The sequence below is a fragment of the Rhodamnia argentea genome, chromosome 4, assembly GCF_020921035.1.
Source record: "Rhodamnia argentea isolate NSW1041297 chromosome 4, ASM2092103v1, whole genome shotgun sequence".
In the NCBI taxonomy this organism is placed as follows: Eukaryota; Viridiplantae; Streptophyta; class Magnoliopsida; order Myrtales; family Myrtaceae; genus Rhodamnia; species Rhodamnia argentea.
Window position 1 is genome coordinate 12,772,689 of NC_063153.1, and position 19,362 is coordinate 12,792,050.

The window sequence follows — 19,362 nt, forward strand, 5'->3', positions numbered from 1 at the left end:
TTATAAGTCATAAAATAAAATAAAAAACTATGGGCGCGCGTATGGCAACATTTATGTTTTAGAAATCACCTTCTAACAACAAGTTGGTTTATGACAAGCAATAATACTTTTCAATAGTTTGGTCTGGTACTTGTTGAGAACCTAAGGAGAAATTCCAAATAAGTGCGTCTGAAAATGACATTCACAAACCCTCTGTAGTGCTTTGAAGGGTGTGAAGAATATTGACAAATAGAAAAATCCATTCAATTTTGCCTTCTCAACATTAAATTTCCTTACTTTCAAGAGTTTGAGAAACAAGATAGATGACTTGAGAAATTTAAAGATGGCGACAACAATTGCATAATCGTGTCTTTTTGAAATTGCTCGGTCCTCTTTAAAATATTTATGGGATGTCATTTAACCAACTTGGGTCAATTGCTCGATCTACTTTGCCATGATTTTGTCTTTGCGGAATACCATTTAAATAAATCATGGAGCATTTATTTCTTATAATTCGTTAAAAAAAAAGTGATATTGCTAAAATACTTTCACGCAATACAAAATTTAGTAAAAAATTATTATAAATTTATTATTTTTCATATTTTTATTTTTTTTGAAAATAGATATTTTTTATTTAACAGTAGGAGGAGACTAGCGGAAGCGGACAACGATCACCAGCAACGGTGGACGATAGTCACCAAAGGTTGATTGTCTCTTTTTGATTTTAACTTTCGGAGAAAAGTAACTTTTTTTTACTTTTGAAAGTTGCTCAAAAATAACTTCTGATTACTTCAGAAGTAAAAATAAATAAAATTACATAACCGATCGAATTTCTATTTAAGAAATTGTGCGACCACACGGGCCTCATACTAACCCTTCTCATTAATATCCTCGAACACGGTTCATCGTTCGCCACGTGTGTGCTTTTTGCTAGTGGGGGAGAAAGGAAGAGGAGAGGGGGTCCGTATTCCGTACCGTAAGAAAGGTCAGAAGGCTCAGAACAGAACATACAGAAGATCAAAAACGACAGTGGTTGGAATCAACATTAATTTATAGCCACTTGACCAAAAAAAATAAAAAATAAAAAAAGGAGGTGACAACTTTTTCTTTTTTCCTTTTTCCAAGCAGAAAATAAACAAGAAGGTGAGGAGGAGGAGGAAGAAACGCGAAGTGTCAGCGAATGGAAACCCCACATTGTGGTCGGAGTTGGAGGTGGTTGGCCCGACAAAAGCTGTGGTCTCTCACATGCATTCTAGGATTTCTCACGTACACACAAGCTTTTATATATATTGGCCGCCTTCATATAATATATTTGTACCCATATATTTTTATATAGATATTTTAAAGTTCCGTTTATTTTACGAAAAATAACTTATTTAAAATTTATTTTTCTAAAATAATTGTTTGTATTGCTTGAAATAAATAGTTCACCGAAAAATATTTTCATTACTGATAACAATATATATCTAAACATGTTTGTGAACAATAAAAACATTGTGTTGGTTATTGATTTTAAGTTGTACAAATTCAAACTTTTTTACGAAAATATTTTTCAGATCATTCATTTATCGTTAAAAAAAAAATCGGAGCTTAATTCAGTACCTGAATTATAAAGTTGATGTAGTCCGTATAAGGGAAGATATGGTATTGTGGTGTAGGAGTCAGGGCATGCCCTTATTTATCATGTATAGGACAATTCTTTTCGATGCATGTTTTATCTTAGGTTGGGTCGAAATCGCAAGTGTTGCGTAATTGTAATTTCTCCAATAGGACATGATTTCGAGATTCATTTGAGCCTCGTAGTCTCCACTTGTGTCCCAATCTTCTACGAGGATTATGTTAGCGAGGTGAATAATAGATATTGATTTGGTCTAGCAACTTAAGTTTTGTCTCGTTATTTTGTTTACCTCTGTGTTCAGAAGCGGCCTCCGTGCTTCGAATTATAAAATAGACTACATCCACGAAAAAGGATCATTAGTATGTTGATCATGTACGAGTCAAAGTGCTATTACTAATTTAAATTAGAATACAATTAATCGACAATGAGTTGGTAATTATGTTTCCAGATGATTATGAAAAACATGGTGGTACTTGTATTTCTTTGTGGCAAATCGAATGCATGCGGATTATCCAAAAAAAAAAAAAAAATGGAATTTCTGCTATAGATGTCAACGTCGTATGTTTGTTATATTATAATATTGTTTGGCTCCATTTCGTTTCACTTTTTTGACATTTGGACAAGAAAAGGTACGGCAATTGGCCTCTTTTATCTTCCATCTTCATAATTACACTGAAGATTAGCCAAGTGAAGATAAAATAATAAAAAGCCCATGTCGATAAGAAAGATAGAGGGAAAAGTATTGAAAAAAATCATAAAACTAATCTTAAACCTTTTAATGATGCCGATAGCTGACCTCGCCCAGGTAATGGTTGGCCTCTCCAACATTCGCCCTCGCCTGTGACTTCAAAGACAAGGGTCAATAATTACTTAATTACATTAATATATATATGTCTATTTTTTTCCTTTCTCTTTTTTTTTTTCTGTCTTTTCTCCATCTTACTTTTGGTGGCCAGCAAAACTACCCTGGCATGGGCGAGGGTCGACCTCTTCATATTTGGCGAGGCCAACCATTGCCTAGACGACAGCCTCGCCAAATCTAGCGAGGCTAACCTTGCCCAGGCGACGGCCGGCCTCGCTAGCGTTCGCCCTTGCCTCGGCGAGGCCGATCCGAGCTCATTAACTACATGATTAAATTATGGTTTGCCTGATTCACTTTTCTTTTAATTAGTGTTCCTCGTTGTGGGGGTTTAGTTGAACGGCGAAAAAAGATGATGATAATTATCGACCCGAAATTTGAGAATCCGGAAAAGGGTAAAGCAAATTGATACCCCGAATCGTCCTTATCTTAGATGGGACACATTAATTGTCAAACCATACCTAATTCCCTAAAATAAAAAATTAATTTCTTTTGATGAGTATCTCGGCAATGATTTTTTTTTTTCCCTTCGCATGTTGATAAACAATGAAAGCCAACACTTTAATTGGGGTATAATGATGTCCGGAACCGAAGAACAATGCTTGTGACATGTGAAGATCTCCTGCTTTTGCGGCTAGTTGGCCACCCTAATGACCATTTAAAAAATAATCTCCCCTTAATTTATTATTTTCAGCAATAAATATTGTTAATTTTCCCACTAAATTCATAAAAAAAAATGTTTGCTTTGTATGACCTTCTTTTTAGCAGCTGGCCTTGTTCGTACGAGGGATTGGCACAGGAGTGTCGACATCAATGACATAATCCCATTCCCACGCCACGAAAATTTTTAATCTTGCTTTTAAACAAATCTTTTTGAATCCTAAACTAAACTAAAATCATGTTTTAACTAACGTTCGAGTGGCCAGTAGCGAGCTGTCTTATTGTACTCGTTACTATTGACATATTTTCAAATTACGAATGCAAATGCCTCATGCTGGTCGCATCATTTATTATTTTGATATTTCAAGCCAATGTTAGTGATTCGGTATATTAATATTAATGACCTTAAAAACGACACCATGACCTAGTTTTGTGCTAAATCCTAATGTAGCAGTTATTTGTTTTGCTTTTTCATTTGATTTGAAAGTAAAGTGATTTTACCCCATCTTCTTATAGTTTCTAAAATTATTACCTCAAAAGAAATTTCAGGATTTTTTTTTTTTTTTTGCCTTAACTTTATAAATTCCACCTCTTTGATCAGCCCGTGGTGCCAATAGGCATGATGTCCTTTTGGTAAATGAATTGGGGGGTAGGGATGCTAGTATCAGAGTTGCGGAGTTTGATTCTTGCATTCTGCAAAGAGGCAGAGTAAAAGTCAGAAAGATGACCTTTGACCATTGGTTGATTTTTTTTTTTTTCAAATGTGGGTAAATAGTAATTATTCACTAGAAGCAATAGCCCTCCACGTGAAAAAAGGTAAGCGTGGATTATTCTCATTAAAAGATAACTTTATGGAGCTAATAATCATGCGACTGACCCCTCTGCTTGATCTTTAGTTAAAACCCTTCATTACATATTAAAGCATGATTAAAGCTTGAGACTCTTTCAAGAGAGAGTGGACTTTCTTTATTTAGTGAATTGGATAAGTAATAACGTGGGGGAGAAATTTTGCTTTTAAAAGAAGGGAATCATTAGACCGTGCTTAATCTTTATGTTTTATTTTCCAATTTTTTTGGTGGGTGGGTCCAACCTTGGATAAAAAAATTTGCCCATCAAGGAGAAAAAATCAAACAGATATCCAAGAAAAGTGAATAGGGCTTGGATTAGTAAATATTATAAGAATTTTGATTAGAGCGTGAGCTTTCGAGTTAAGTACATTATGAAATCGAATCAAGAAAATGGACTATTATCAGGGTTTTCGATCCCGATCTTGATCTGACACCATATGCGAGAATATGCTCTCTTTTTTTCCCTAAAAAATGGATGATTTGAAAAATATTTTCCTAAAAATAGTCGGTTGTATTGCTTAAAACCAATTAATCAATGAAAATATCTTCATTATCATCAACAATTTTTGTCCAAACGTGTTCGTATATGATGAAAACGCTTTCTGTTCATTCATTTTTGTAAGAGATATAAGAGTCCATATTCAGAAAAAAATTCTTTTAAGTATGAATTTTTCACGAAACAAACGGAGAAAAAAGATTTTTAAGGGCAAACCATGAGATGCATGAACATTTCACAAAGGAATATCTTCTCAAGGATGCCCCATGCACCATTGCTCCACTAAAAAACTTGCCTGAAACAGCACAATGTATATGCTTAAGTTCGAGAGAGAGAGAGAGAGAGAGAGAGAGAGAGTGTGTTCATGGTCATCAGTATGAATAGCCAGAGAAACAGAGCATCAAGAGAGGCGTGTAAACTTAGGTGGAATCTTGAGGAAAAGATGTCCATGGGATTGGATTGGGGCAGAGGGTAATGTCCCACAGGAAGCATATAGCCACGCGCTCTGCGGATAAACTTCCCGGCTCGCTGCGATTATTGTAATGTTAGCCCACTCGTATATCAAGAATTTCAAGAAAAAGGTAAGGGGAAAAGATTATGGTTTCTTTAACCTTTGCCTTGCTCAGCTCAGTCTATTTCATGTCGGCCTGTTAGAATAGCACGAAAACATAATGGACATTTTTAAAAAAAAAGGGCTGTCTTTTGCTCTGCTCTTGCTTGCCTTTTCTCTCTTTGCTTTTCTTCTTGGTCTCTGATTTCTCGGCGACAAGTCAGTTTTCTCTCCACCTTGATCCCGGCCGCACCTCTCTCTCTCTCCCTCTGTGTTGCTCTCTGTCTCAAATCCCAAAATCTCCCTTTTTGTCTCTCTCTCTCTCTCTCTCTCTCTCTCTCTCTCTCTCTCTTTCTCCTTCTCCATTTTTTGTTTTGGCCCCCTGTCATTTGCTACTGCCCACCGGTTCTTGATTTTCCCCCCTTTCCTCCGAGGATCTAGAATTCGGATTAGTGTCTACCCAGAATCTCTTCTTGACTAAAGATTTAGCTGAATCATCTGTTCTGTTCATGATTGGAACTTTACAGGCGCAAAACAATTGGGTTTTGGTGGGCAAAGTGGCGATCTTTAGCAAATCTTTTAGGGTCACAGGGTCCCTCTGAAGTTGGAAAGGGGAGTTTGAAAGTTTCCGGTGAAGTCTTTGAGCTGAAAGCACTTGCTGGGCAGAAACAGAGGGTGGGTTCTGATTGGTTGGGTTCCTGTGTGACGATGATGTCGCGGTTTTATGTCAAAGAAATTAATTGCGGCAGTTGCTCTGTGAAAATGGGTCGGAGACGGAGTTCTTTCTATAGTGAAGTTCTCTAAGGTCTGTTGTGGAAGCCAACTTGAAAGAAGCTTTAGAATAGAAGTTTGGCGGAGTTAATTGGTGGTATTAAGTATGAAGGTTCCTTCAAATGGATTTTTAGCTGGTGGTGGTGAAGGTGGGTATAATCTTCTTTTCCTTTTCTTTTCTTGTTTGATTTGAGTGTTACTAGCTTGCTCTTAATGTTGTGGTATTGGTACTAAAATGTTGTTTTTATCTGAAGAATGTTGCTTCCTACAAGTGTTTAAGCTGCATATGGAGAAGCAACTTTTAGATGCATAGATTGCAAATTGGAAAAGATAAGCAGTTCCATTTTCTTTGAGACTCATGGTTGTTGAGGGAAAAATCAAAGTTGTTGTTCAGGGCAAAAATGCATTGAATCTTAAGTGAAGTCCTTGGAATCCAGCCTCTCTTCCCCGCCTAAGGGCATGGGGTGAAAGAAGTTGGAGTGAGGTTGGCGGACGATGATTCTCAAAGTTTCTACCATTGAGCAGCAGGATCTGAGGATAAAAGAAGATTCCTTGGTCTCAGATGTTAATTGTATTCTACTTCATTTACTTGCTGCCTAGAAAATACGACAAATTATTCTTCATATTCATTTGCTAAAGATTGTGTGCTTCCTTATGTATGTGTGCGCAACATTCTCGTGATATAAGATGCTTTATTTTTAGTAGAATTAATCAAGTTTCTTGGGCTATAGTTTCAGAAGATTCTATCAGACTAAACCTAATGAAAAGTGGCACCTGCTGACTTCTGTTCTAGTACTATATGGCCAAATGATCGTGGTGGAGTTGCTGCATTTGTGTTTATTTTCTTTCTGTCTCATCAATCGCTGCAATTTCCAGACAACTCTTTATAGTGTCACTTACAGCATACGCCCCTTTCTTTTCTTCAAAAACCTATCTAAATCTTTGTAAGAAATTTGGCTTTCTTTCGAAATAGGTGAAAAGAAGAGTATAAATTCAGAGTTATGGCATGCTTGTGCGGGGCCTTTGGTGTCTTTGCCTCCAGTTGGGAGTCTTGTGGTCTACTTTCCCCAAGGCCACAGTGAGCAAGTATGCAGTTTCTTCTCTGAGGATTGACTGGTGGTTCAATTTCTTGATGATGTCAAAGCTATGGTGTTTATTGGATGTTTAATATTTCAGGTTGCAGCATCAATGCAGAAGGAGACTACTTGTGTACCCAGCTACCCTAATCTGCCCTCAAAGTTGATCTGCATGCTTCACAATGTGACATTGCATGTATGGGATTCTCTCTTGCTATCTGGAGCAAATCATTAGCACCATAATACTATGACAGATTGATGCTGTAGATAGGCATGATCGTGTCATTTTTTGGACCCTTGTGTGCCTGAACTTAGCCACTTTTTTATTGCGTGTCTTCAGTCCTCGTGCGAGTGGATCCCTCTGTTGGTTTATGGCCATTTAAACTGGATTCATATTTGTGAATCGATGTTCCTTCAATGAAAATAGGTGATAATCTTCATCCTTTGTACTGCTTTGAAACAGGCTGATCCTGAAACAGATGAAGTCTATGCGCAAATGACCCTCCAACCCGTAAGCAAAGTAGGTCAGCTATTATAGTAGAGCACGGACTGCAATGCTTGAGGGCATTTATTTGGCCTTGCTTTATAATGTGCTTATAGACTAATTTCAACTACAGTATGACCAGGAGGCATTACTGGCATCTGATATGGGCCTCAAGCAAAGCAGGCAGCCTACAGAGTTTTTCTGCAAGACACTTACTGCTAGCGACACAAGTACTCACGGTGGATTTTCTGTTCCTCGTCGAGCTGCTGAGAAGATCTTCCCACCGCTAGTGCGTATGGTGCTTTTATTTGGAAATGCAGTCTGTGCACTAGTGAAAGGTTAGGTGCTTACTTCAGATTCTTTTGCTCTCTTTCCAGGATTTTTCTATGCAGCCACCTTGCCAGGAGCTAACGGCTAGAGATTTGCATGATAATCCATGGACATTCAGACATATTTACCGAGGTACTCCTCCCATTTAGCTGAGTCCACAATTTCTTTGATCTTCTCTTCATGTCTTCTGTTTACAGTTTGACCATGAAGATAGGTCGAGTTGACTTCCAATTTCCCTACTACTGTTTTGTATTTGTGCGCAATGAATTTCATCTTAAGACACGCAAAAATTCTTCTTTTTGTGTATTTGTCCTTTTCCCAGAGATATTTCCTTTTAGATATATTTAATATATTACTAAGTTTCTCAACAATATATATCATCAAGTTGTAGCTTGTTTTTATGACAACAACGAGGACCAGCAGGTCAACCTAAATGTGTGATTTGTGATTTATGATACTGAAATAGGAATCCTTTGCACTTTAGCAGTTTGTTCCAGTCTTCTATGTCTAAACTTTGAAATTTGATTCAGCTTCTTGGTAGTTGGATCTACGCTGCTATAACTGAATGAAATTTAAGGGTACAAAAAATGTGCATTTATCGTGAAGCTGTGAACCAATCATGGCGATTAAATTTGAGTTTTGGTGTATACACTGTGAAAGGGAATATGTCAACTGTCGACATATAGACTAAATTGTGTGCTTCGTTACCTGCAGGTCAGCCAAAAAGGCACTTGCTCACTACTGGTTGGAGTGTCTTTGTCAGCACAAAGAGGCTCTTTGCTGGTGATTCTGTTCTCTTCATTAGGTATGTCTGAGATGCTGGGAAAATACATTCAAGACGAATTACTATAGTTTGGTTTCTGAGCCAAAAGCATCTTGTTGGTTTTGAAGGGATGAAAAGTCACAGCTTCTATTGGGGATAAGGCGAGCTAATAGGCAGCAGCCCGCTCTCTCCTCATCTGTCATATCTAGCGATAGCATGCATATTGGAATTCTTGCAGCTGCAGCTCATGCTGCAGCGAACAACAGTCCATTCACTATATTTTACAATCCAAGGTGGTACAACACCTAGTTCTGAAATATGGTTGAGAGATGTTATGCCTATGACAGCATCTAACGATTAATACTTTATCTCATTTTCAATAGGGCAAGTCCTTCTGAATTCGTGATCCCCTTGGCTAAGTACAATAAAGCATTTTATACTCAAGTTTCTCTTGGCATGAGATTCAGAATGATGTTTGAGACCGAGGAGTCAGGAGTCCGTAGATACATGGGTACAATCACGGGAATTAGCGAATTGGATCCTGTGAGATGGAAAAACTCCCAGTGGCGCAATCTCCAGGTAACATTTGTTTTTTGAAGGTGCTTTTAGCCAGGTTATGTAACATCTTAGCTTTTGAATCCTTAGGCTACTATTATTTTAGTTCAAGGTCGGGGGCATCATCTTTGTTCGATTAGATATTGGAATGCCTTTCCCTGGCGCATCGACTTGTTGCCAGTTGGTTATATTTAATGGGTGAGTTCAAGTAGTGAGAGCTGTGAAGTTTAAGAGAGATCATATATAGTTTGCTTGAGTTTATCTTCCCATCAGATTTATGTAACAAATTCTTCATCAGGTGACTCTAGATACTTAAGGCGAGATTGACTTTGGATTTTGTTTGTGTCTCTTATTTTGACTCTTTAACATCTTGATGCAGCTGCTGGTCTTGTCATGGCTTATTTTTCGGGCAATTTGACATCTCCTAATTTGTTATTCTGTAGGTGGGGTGGGATGAGTCGACAGCCGGTGAACGACCAAGCCGAGTTTCAATGTGGGAAATAGAGCCTGTTGTAACTCCTTTTTACATATGTCCGCCTCCTTTTTTTCGGCCCAAGTTTCCTAGGCAGCCTGGTATGCCAGGTAAATTCACAGCACTTACATTCTATTTTGACTATAGCTAAATAATTTATCTAAACGAGCTTTAAACAACCCAGATATTACTACTTTATCATATGCTCGCCGCTACTGATAAATGTAGCCTTAGAATCTGCAGTCATTATTGTGAATCTAATAAGAATGAAAGCTTGTATCCTGTCAGCTTTGTTTAGGTTCATTAGCTTCTTGTGACTGAAAAAGATTGAGCAGTAGGGCCTCTTGCAATTATGTTGGAAAATGGACCTTCCAATTTTTTCAGAACCAATAAACTAGTCCATACGTTATAACTTAACTACCATATCAGCGTTGGGTGAAATTAAGTACCAAATGACGTACTTACTACTTTTCCCTAGCATGGAAGATTTTCCATTTGATTGCCTCTACTGGTCTCCCTTCTGATCGCTGACGTGTTTCGGCAGATGATGAGTCTGATGTAGAAAACGCTTTCAAGAGGGCCATGCCTTGGCTCGGAGATGAGTTTGGCATCAAGGACACGCCTAGCTCAATCTTCCCTGGCTTGAGTTTGATGCAGTGGATGAGTATGCAGCAGAATAATCCACTTCAAGCCACTCAATCCGGACTTCTACCTCCGATGCTTTCTTCCACTGGTCTACACAATAACCTTGGCATCGATGACCCCTCCAAATTGCTAAGTTTCCAAGCCCCCACCCAAGGTCTCCAGTTTAATAAAACAAATCCGCATAACCAAGTCAGTCAATTGCTGCAACCGTCTATGGCTTGGTCTCAACAGCACCAGCTTCAGCAACTGTTGCAGAATCCTCTGAGCCACCAGCAACAGCAGCAGCAGCAGCAGCTGCAGCGCCAACCACAGCCGCAATTGCAGCCATCACAGCAGCAGACACCCCAACAGCTGCCGCAATCACAACCACCTCAACAGCAGCCTCTGCAGCCACAACAGTTTCAACAGCAATCACCTCATCAGCCATCACAACATACATCACAACTGCAACAAGTACCGCAAACGCCTCTTGGAAATGGTGGGGCAGTCACATCTAATCAGTTCCCCAGCCAGGTCGTGCAGCAATCAGCTTTATACTCTCAACTACAGCAGCAGCAGCAACTGCTGACCACTCAAAATGCACCGTCCCAGTCAAGCATACCCGGTATCAATAAAGTTCCTGTGCATCCAACATCTGTATCACAAGATTCAAAATTTCAGCCACAGATGGAGCAGCAGCAGCCTAGCCTCTTACAGAGGCATCAGCAGCAGCCTGTGCAGATGCAACCTTCCTCACTTCTGCAACAGAGCTGGACACAAAGGGCACAGCCACAACCGCAGCCACAGCTTCCACAGGTATTGCAGCAGAATCTATCAGAGCAGCAGATTCAACTGCAACTACTGCAGAAATTGCAGCAGCAGCAGCAGCAGCAGCATCAGCAACAGCAACAACTACCCAATCCTGCGGTCCCGCTTTTGCAGCCTCAATTGCAACAGCAGCAACAACAGCAACAGCAACAGCAAGTTGCTCCACAGAGTCAGATGCCTTTGTCTCAACAACAGCTCGTCTGCAACAGCCTTCCCACTCCAGCTCTCTTGCCACCCCAACAATCAACTCCCAACCACCTCCATGGACAGCAGAAGCCACTTACTGCCGTTAGGGCTTTCTCTGGGCTCACAGATGGAGATGCTCCTTCATGCTCGACCTCTCCTTCTACTAATAACTGCCACATCCCCTCATCTAACTTTCTCAGCAAAACTCAAGCAGCGCAACCTGTATTAGTTGGGGATTCGTCTTTAGTAGAACCCATGAACCATCTAATTCAAGAACGTCACATGAAGCCCGATGCCTGCATCAAGCATGAATTGCCAAGCTCAAAGGGGCATGATCAACTGAAATATAAGGCTTCTGTTACTGATCCTCTAGAAGTGTCATCATCAGCCACATCATATTGCCTAGATGCTACCACAGTTCAGCATAATTATTCGCTTCCGACATTTTGTTTGGACAGTGATGTTCAATCACAACCTCGGAACACCTCGCCTTTTGCTGCTAATATCGACAATTTGGCACCTGATACATTGCTTTCGAGGGGTTTTGATTCTCAGAAGGATCTTCAGAACTTGCTTTCAACTTATGGTGGTACTCCAAGAGATATCGAGACCGAATTATCCACTGCTGCAATCAGTTCACAGTCGTTTGGGGTGCCAAGCATGCCTTTCAAGGCTGGCTGTTCAAACGATGTTGCAATCAATGACGCTGGGGTTTTGAATGGTGGAATGTGGTCAAATCAGACTCAACGTATGAGGACATATACCAAGGTCTGTACCATGTACATTCTTTACTTTTGGCGGAAATAACTTTTTATTAGAGCACCCGCACATACAAGGAGAAGGCAAGTTAGTCAATCCTTCTGAGGGGAATATATATTTGGCATCATATCCACCTGGACATCTTGATGTTGCATTGAAATTACATGTTGCACCAACAAGATTAAATCCTACATCTATCTTTATGCATATATAGGGGCACCTCCTAATAGTCTAATCTGGTGTGCTAACATGCTTTCCTCACTATGCAAATGGCTGAAAAACTAGTTCACCGTAAAACAAACCCCCCTTCTCACCCGAAAAAAAAGGAAGAATGTGGTAGGGATACCCAGGTCTTATGTGTGTTAATATAAATATTCCACTGCCATAAATTATTCCATTAGAACCCTATCATCTCAGCAACGCAATCATTTGCCTGTGATTTAGTGGTAAGGCCTAGTACTGCACAAACATTTGAAACCACTTGCATAAATAGTGCATATATCTAGCTTATGTACGGAGGGTTCCTGACCTTGTGAAGAATGCCCCTCCTCATTAGACGACCCTACCCACCAAGCTTTAAATTTCAAACTCTTAACTGAGATGTATCTGTATATCTTATTACCTAACGAGTCTTGATCTCTTATTTATTATCTGTAGCTGTTGAAAAGTGCATTAGCCATAGGGATAGAAGTCAAGTCCACTTGATATCAATCGTTTCCTGTTCTATTTTTCCTTTTACGTTTTTTTTATTACAGCCTGTCACGCCAGTTCTGGTAGATACCTATTATTGCTTTATGGAAGACCAGAACTGCATAATTTTGTTGTAACATTAAATTCCCTATATCTTTCAGAAGTAGTCTCTGCCTGTAGGAGCTAAAATAGTATCATGAGTGTTATGGGATGCTCTATCCTTTAATTATTTATTGAAGAGAGTTCCTAGCTTTCCTCTGTCAAGCCAGTTTAAATTATTTTTCCTCCTTGTCCCTCGTTACAAGAGGTATTTTGCAAGTCATGCTTTCTTTCTGCATCACCTCTCTTTGTACTAAACGTGGTCCAAATTCTTGAAGGTTCAAAAGCGTGGTTCCGTTGGGAGATCCATCGACATAACTCGTTATAGAGGTTATGACGAGCTTAGGCGGGACTTGGCTCGCATGTTTGGAATTGAAGGACAGTTAGAAGACCCACATCGGACAGACTGGAAGCTAGTCTACATGGATCATGAGAATGACATACTGCTTGTTGGTGATGATCCTTGGGAGTAAGTGATATCCTTAAAATTTCCAGTTTTGCATCGAAGTGCTTTGTGTTTTCTAAACTGTTAAAATTTCCTGTCTTGCAGGGAATTCGTAACTTGTGTTCAGAGCGTAAAGATTCTGTCATCTGTTGAAGTACAGCAAATGAGCTTGGATGGGGACTTGGGTCATGTACCCATCCAGAACCAAGCGTCTAGTGGAACCGACAGCGGAAACGCATGGAGAGGTCACTACGATGATAACTCGGCCGCCTCATTTAACCGATAAGATTTGCAACTGAAATAGTGATTATTAGATAGTGCCAATGGTTTTTGCCTGCGGGTCAGCAGAGGGAGATTGACTGCTCGCCTAGATCCGTGACCAAAGAGATTCACGTGGTAACATTCAGGATCAAGGGAGCTGTCCTCAGTTTCAAGCGGATGAGAAGCCATAATATTCGGTGATCGCTTCATTGACTCACATCATATATCGGTGTGAAATCGATCTTATAGCTAACCCAGAGTGGCTGTCTTTTTTGCGACTTTTTTTTTTTTTTGGTGGATTGTAGAAGTAGATATGAAGATTCAGGCAATAGAAGTGGCAAGAAGTTGTTCTTTGACACATGGGGAAAAAAGAGGAGTGGAAGTATATATATACATGTGGAAAGCTGACTGTAGTTTCCCTCTGTAAATTGTATGGTGATCTTAACAGAATCATATGGGCAACTGCAGGTGGCACCCTCTTGCCAGCTAAAACAAGTCAATTTGGCCCAATCTCGACTTGGACTTGGAAGTCGACGTTCAATCCTGGTCAAGCTCTCTGTGGTCCCAATGTAGGATCGATCTGGAATCACCAAACTGTGATCATTCCTTCTTTTTAAGTCATATGGAAGGGTTCTAGTATGCACTTTACTTGGCGAACCAAATGAGCGATATTGGGTTTGTTAGGACAAATTTACGATATTGGTATATTAAGTGATGTGGCATTGTCAATGGACATTAAGTGGGTTATATAGCAAATCAGAAAAGCTCACAAGAGGTTCGAGTTAAAAATCTTCGACTTGTCTCACAAAGCCGATCTCCCAAGTGATTCTCCCTTTCGACATACCATAACAATCCAACAGAAGAGCCTCCTCTGTTCTGGATAGCTTCCAGCCATAGTATTCATTGAACTAATCGGACCACCTCTGGGGAAAAGAATTTGCTGTTAGGACTAGTTTGAAACAGTTGCAACCTCCTACTCAGACCACCAGGAAAGCTGGTGGCGGTTCGCAGGAAGAAGGGCGAAATACTTCCACCGCAGCAGAAGGAAGCTTCTCCTTGCTGTTCCGACCCTTTGCAACTCACCAACAGACTTCCTTTGAGCAAACTCCCCAGCAGAGGCTGAACCATGGAAAACCTCGCATAGCTTTGCGAAGTCATTATTCAGTTCTAGAGTACTATCCCATATCATTAAGTACATCCGAATTTTTTACCCCTCTTGATAGGTCTACCGTTTCTATTTCACCATAGCAACAATGTATCGGACTTCGATCCAACTCGAGCTCCTCTCAACTAACTGCAAAAGAATAAACTACTCAAGGCTTGCCAGTTTGCTTCAGCCCTAATTTGAATAGGTAGCTGTTCAAGGTTTGCCAGATATGGTCTAGAAGCAAAAGTCACAAATTTATCGCACAGGGCATTCATCTGCCCAAGACATTCCTGTAATAACTCAATTCTCTCTGCCAAAAAAATAATAATAATAAATGAGACAAGTTGATTCCTGCAGGAATTGGAATGCTGCACTTGCATCTCCACATTCTATTTCACTTTGGTTGAAATGAAAGATTAAATCCGATCCCAATTTGCAGCAAAAGTTCTCGTTACATTTATGGCACAATCAGACACTAGACCTGAAGAGAGAAGAACTAGGAGAGCACTGCCATTACATCAGATGCCCTCAAGACAATGTACTCCAACCCATCGCTACCCTTGAAGTCATTGCCTGCGTACTTGGAGTACATCACTGTGTTTCCTTCAGAGACTGACAGTGGTTTCCTGTTCCCTTCTTCGTCAAGAGGACCAGGTCCCACTGCGATCACCTGTCCAACCGTAAGCGGCACGTGTTATATTAGCAAACAATAACCGACACAAAAGCATTGAAATAGCTATTGGTAAATAGGTCATCAGCATCATACACTGCAATGCGCGGATGCAGGCGTGGGCAAAATTATGTGCTGCTAAAGGAACTTATGGGACATACCGTTCCAATAGAAGGTTTTTCCTTGCTAGCTTCAGTCAATAGAAGGCCTCCAGCAGTCTTTAGCTCGGCCTCAGCAACCTTCATGAAATGACAAGACATTATAAAAGACTGTCATTTTATCTCTAAAAGGGGACAAAAGTACATGCTTTGTCAATAAACACCAATTAAGTGCATCTCACAAGCACTCAAAAGATTTCTCTTTTCCCCGTAAACCAACCATAATAGATGCCAATAGCAATAACACTATACCAGAAAGAATTGATGATATGTGGCGATCGATTTAGAAATTTTAAACCGTAATTGCAACTGAGCATCTGCACCTGGTCATGTAACAGACCTTAATTAGGACTCTCTCATTCAGGGGCTTCAGGTCCTTTACATCATCAGTCTCCAAGATACCGAGAATGTCGTCCTCCTTCAAAATAAGATGATTTGAACCATTGAATTCCAACTCGGTCCCTGCATACTTGGAATAGACAACCTGGCTGCCAGTCTGCATAACAAATCCAGACTCGGCTTAGATAGTCTTGCCACATATTCTCGTTATCTTTCTTATCATCATGTTAAAGTTCAACTAATTAAGAACAGTACAAGGCTATTGGCTTGATATTTGGATCACACAAGTACCTTCACACTGATATCAATGTGCGACTTTCCAATTGTCCTACCCTCTCCAACCGCAACCACTTCTCCTCCTTGGGGCTTTGTTTGAGCTGTTGTGGGAAGCAGTATACCACCCTGGGTCTTCTCCTCAGCAGTCTTGATCTTGACCAGCACTCTGTCACCCAGGGGCTTCAGAGAAGTGTACTAAATTATCACAGCATGGGGTCAGTCAAGAACAGTTAAATGCATGCAATCAAAGTTGAGAGAATAACGCAGCAACCCACTCCATAGAAGCAGCATTGAATTATACAACACCCCTGACACCATAATCCAAGAACCAGTAACCTGGACTTGCCACTACTTTTTCTACCCATTAAGTTATTATGTTAACTTCTCTCAAGCCAAGCTAAACAGTAACAGTAACAGCAAGTGATACTCTCCGCAGTGCCCAACATGTCTTCGAGTTTACAAATAGATGCTCAAAACAAGAAATTCCTCCACTTGTTAGCATCATCATCAGCAACTAGCACGACTAGCTTCACAGCCAATTCAACGGTCAAAACTCTGTAAATACCTACATGGGGCAGTCATGAAAGTGCCACTCTTAATAACCCGTCAATATATGCTCCTACCCAGATGAAACCCAAAACTCGAGGATTCTTAGAGACCAAAAGTACTGGGGATCGTAGTAATTTGAAGTAATCATATCAGACGACCAATAAGCCACCTCAACTAACAACACAATCCTCTACTTCAAGCGATAACTATTAACCTCATCATCAGCAAGATAAAAGGCCATTCAAACAACAAGCAACAGAACAAACGAACAGGGAGACACAAAAACAAGAAACCACCTTAGGAGCAACAACGGTGGCAGCTCTCACAACGAGCCCTCTGAAGGAGCTCTGCGTCAAAGACACTGCTTTGAAAGGACCCACGGAAGCAAACTTCACCGCGGAAGGCTTGAGCCCTTCAAAAGACGGAACCAATCTAGCCGAGAATGTGGGCACCGTGAGCTGACCACTCGCCATTTCTCTGCCCAATCCCAAGAATCCACAGCAAGTCAGTCGCTTTTCAAGATTAATCAAAGAGAGCTGATCAAAACTAGCAAGAGGGAGGAAAAAGATTGCAACTTTGTGATTCAAGTACCTTGTAAGAATGAGGATTGGCGAGGCCCTCTGAAGATAAGAAGATGTGGGGAATTGTTCTGAGCAGGAGACGATGGAAGCTTCAAGATAATAACCCTAGTGTGGACTGGGGTTGGTGTTTTGGCGATGAGAGGGTTTTTATTATAAAGATGACACAATAGAGACATCTGGAATTTTCACCAGCGTTTTAGTGAGTGCACGCGCCCCCACGGGCCTTCATTTCCACTTTTCAAATTAAAAATCCAACCTTTTCATTGTTCTCCCAATATCTTCTCGGATCAGAATCTTCCCTCTTCCTCCTCCAATGGACCGCCACCACCATACCCCTAGCTTCACCCGCCGTCACCGTTGCCCGCGTCACTCTACAGTCACTCGTCTCTACCATACCACCACAGCACGATCATCCGTCTTCTCCTTCAGATCCGATCTGTTACGTCTGCATCTCTCTCTCTCTCTCATATTGCCGCTTTGGCCCTTGACCACTGCGCCTCCCTACCTCTAGCTGAAAGCTGGTGCCACTGCAACCTCGGCTCAAGAGCTCATTCGAAGCCCCGAATAGGTTAGGGGCTTTTGAGGGTCGCATTAACGCCCCAATTCGAGGCGAGGTTGTGGCCATTGCCAAGTGGAGGGCCGGGAGGGCATTAGCGAGAGAGAGACTGGACAAACAAGAAACCAGGGCACGCGTAAGGACATGGGAGAGAAAAGTGAAGAGCGGCGGCCGTCGTAAGGACATCTACGGTGGCTAGCGACGGTTTCGTCGGAGGTGGCATCGACGGCGAGTGACAAGTTTCTCTTACGAAATTAGTAAGAAATTAGGTGTAAATAACGGCTGCCTATTACATAACTGACAATTATGCATAGACATGCTGCCATACCATTACATAATGATCTTATCAAGTGATAGCGATTCTTAATCTTGAATATAGACGTACGAAAATAGTTTTGCACATATTAAACATGACGCGTATAAAATTAAGTTTTGCATTATTTAATTTTCAATCTCGACGGAATTTAAGGAAAAATGTTTTAAAAAAAAAGTGTAGCTTATGCACTTGTTTAAACTTACTAAATATGCTTGGAAAATTTAAAATCTACTATTTGAGGTGAGTGTCTTTATTAAAATATCTAATTTTCTCTTTTGATAGTATTTTGAAAAGTGTCATTTCCATCTTTAGTAAATTTAATTAGTGACTTATTAACAAAAACCCCATAATAAATATGTTAAAAAATGAAAATATGGGTGAGTTTAAATACTAAAATCACATGTTAAAAATAAAATCCAACCAAAAGCCCAACAAGAGGATTAGTAACTTAGTACCGACCATAAGTATGGGCCTTATGATCCGACCATAAGCCCAAAACCAAAAGTCAACTGAGAAATGTTGATGTAAAAGCCTTGCAATAGATTTTGGATCAGGCCCACAATATGCACTCGGAGTAAGGACGGGAAAAAACTATACCTTGAAATAATTATACATCCGACCAACAAAAAATAATAACTATACAAAGAAAATGTGAGATTTCTTCTCAGCAGCCAAAACTATACTAGGGTCTCAATCCTTCGGTTCAATTCGATTTTTTTGAAAAACCGAACTGTTAGAGTGCATACTTGAACCAAACCAAATATTACCCTGAATAGTAGTTAATGTTTTAGTTCGTTTTATTTCATATCGGTTCGCGACCAATAGTTCCTCTCTATGACGCTTTGTAATCTAAAAAGCATGTCATAACAATTTTCATTTCATGTATATCCCGAAAAAAAGGGCAATTACCCATTTTAAATGGGCTAGCTTTAAAAACTTTCCGAAAGTGCATATGTTAAACAGACACGATAACCGCCACCGTAGTATAATCGAGTTTCGAGTACACGTTATTTAAAAGGGTCTTCGATGATCAACAGTTTAGCTAGATACCAATTAAATATACGCTACGTGGTTTCACATATACTCAAAACGCAACTCTATCTCAAAGTAATTAATCATGCATTTACTATATAGCTAGAATGACCCTCGCAAATTGCAAAAACTAATCTGCTAAGAATTAACCGGATTAAAGTCGCCGTGTGATCATTTGTTGGAATTGAAATATATGCAAGAGCCGGGTCACAATTTGTATGGATTGAAAAAATTGTTGAAATTCCCCAAAAGTGATACAGTCTCGAACATATAGGTCTTTGACAGCATGCGGCCTATTTAATTCGGGTAATCGATCTGCTTCTTGGATCAACGGGCAATTGCACACGTTCTTAATAACTTTGTGAATGATTGATCATATAGTAGT

General features: G+C 40.1%; 2 protein-coding genes across 5 annotated transcripts; one reads left to right on the forward strand and one right to left on the reverse strand.

Annotated features, from left to right (window-relative positions):
• Positions 1 to 5,018: 5,018 nt before the first annotated feature.
• On the forward strand, positions 5,019 to 13,863 carry LOC115746728 (auxin response factor 19-like). 3 transcript variants are annotated; one of them, XM_048277179.1, is made up of 13 exons: positions 5,019 to 5,930; positions 6,755 to 6,867; positions 6,958 to 7,053; positions 7,321 to 7,377; positions 7,484 to 7,630; positions 7,719 to 7,803; positions 8,386 to 8,476; positions 8,563 to 8,727; positions 8,818 to 9,013; positions 9,433 to 9,571; positions 10,003 to 11,867; positions 12,926 to 13,116; positions 13,198 to 13,863. In XM_048277179.1, exons 1-13 carry the CDS (start codon positions 5,888 to 5,890, stop codon positions 13,376 to 13,378), a joined length of 3,369 nt encoding a protein of 1,122 aa, XP_048133136.1. In that variant the 5' UTR covers positions 5,019 to 5,887; the 3' UTR covers positions 13,379 to 13,863. The 3 variants fall into 3 exon arrangements, with proteins under 3 accessions (XP_048133136.1, XP_048133135.1, XP_030538477.1); XM_048277178.1 differs by having other exon boundaries at positions 5,020 to 5,930; positions 7,475 to 7,630; XM_030682617.2 differs by having other exon boundaries at positions 5,021 to 5,930; positions 7,475 to 7,630; positions 10,006 to 11,867.
• A 997-nt stretch (positions 13,864 to 14,860) lies between these two features.
• Positions 14,861 to 17,249, reverse strand: LOC115746732 (20 kDa chaperonin, chloroplastic-like). 2 transcript variants are annotated; one of them, XM_048278383.1, is made up of 6 exons: positions 17,084 to 17,249; positions 16,819 to 16,967; positions 15,959 to 16,138; positions 15,669 to 15,824; positions 15,332 to 15,409; positions 14,861 to 15,170 (listed from the first exon to the last, which is right to left on the reverse strand). In XM_048278383.1, the coding sequence occupies exons 1-6, from the start codon at positions 17,247 to 17,249 to the stop codon at positions 14,997 to 14,999; spliced, it is 903 nt and encodes a 300-aa protein (XP_048134340.1). In that variant the 3' UTR covers positions 14,861 to 14,996. The 2 variants fall into 2 exon arrangements, with proteins under 2 accessions (XP_048134340.1, XP_048134339.1); XM_048278382.1 differs by having other exon boundaries at positions 16,789 to 16,967.
• Between the last annotated feature and the right edge of the window lie 2,113 nt (positions 17,250 to 19,362).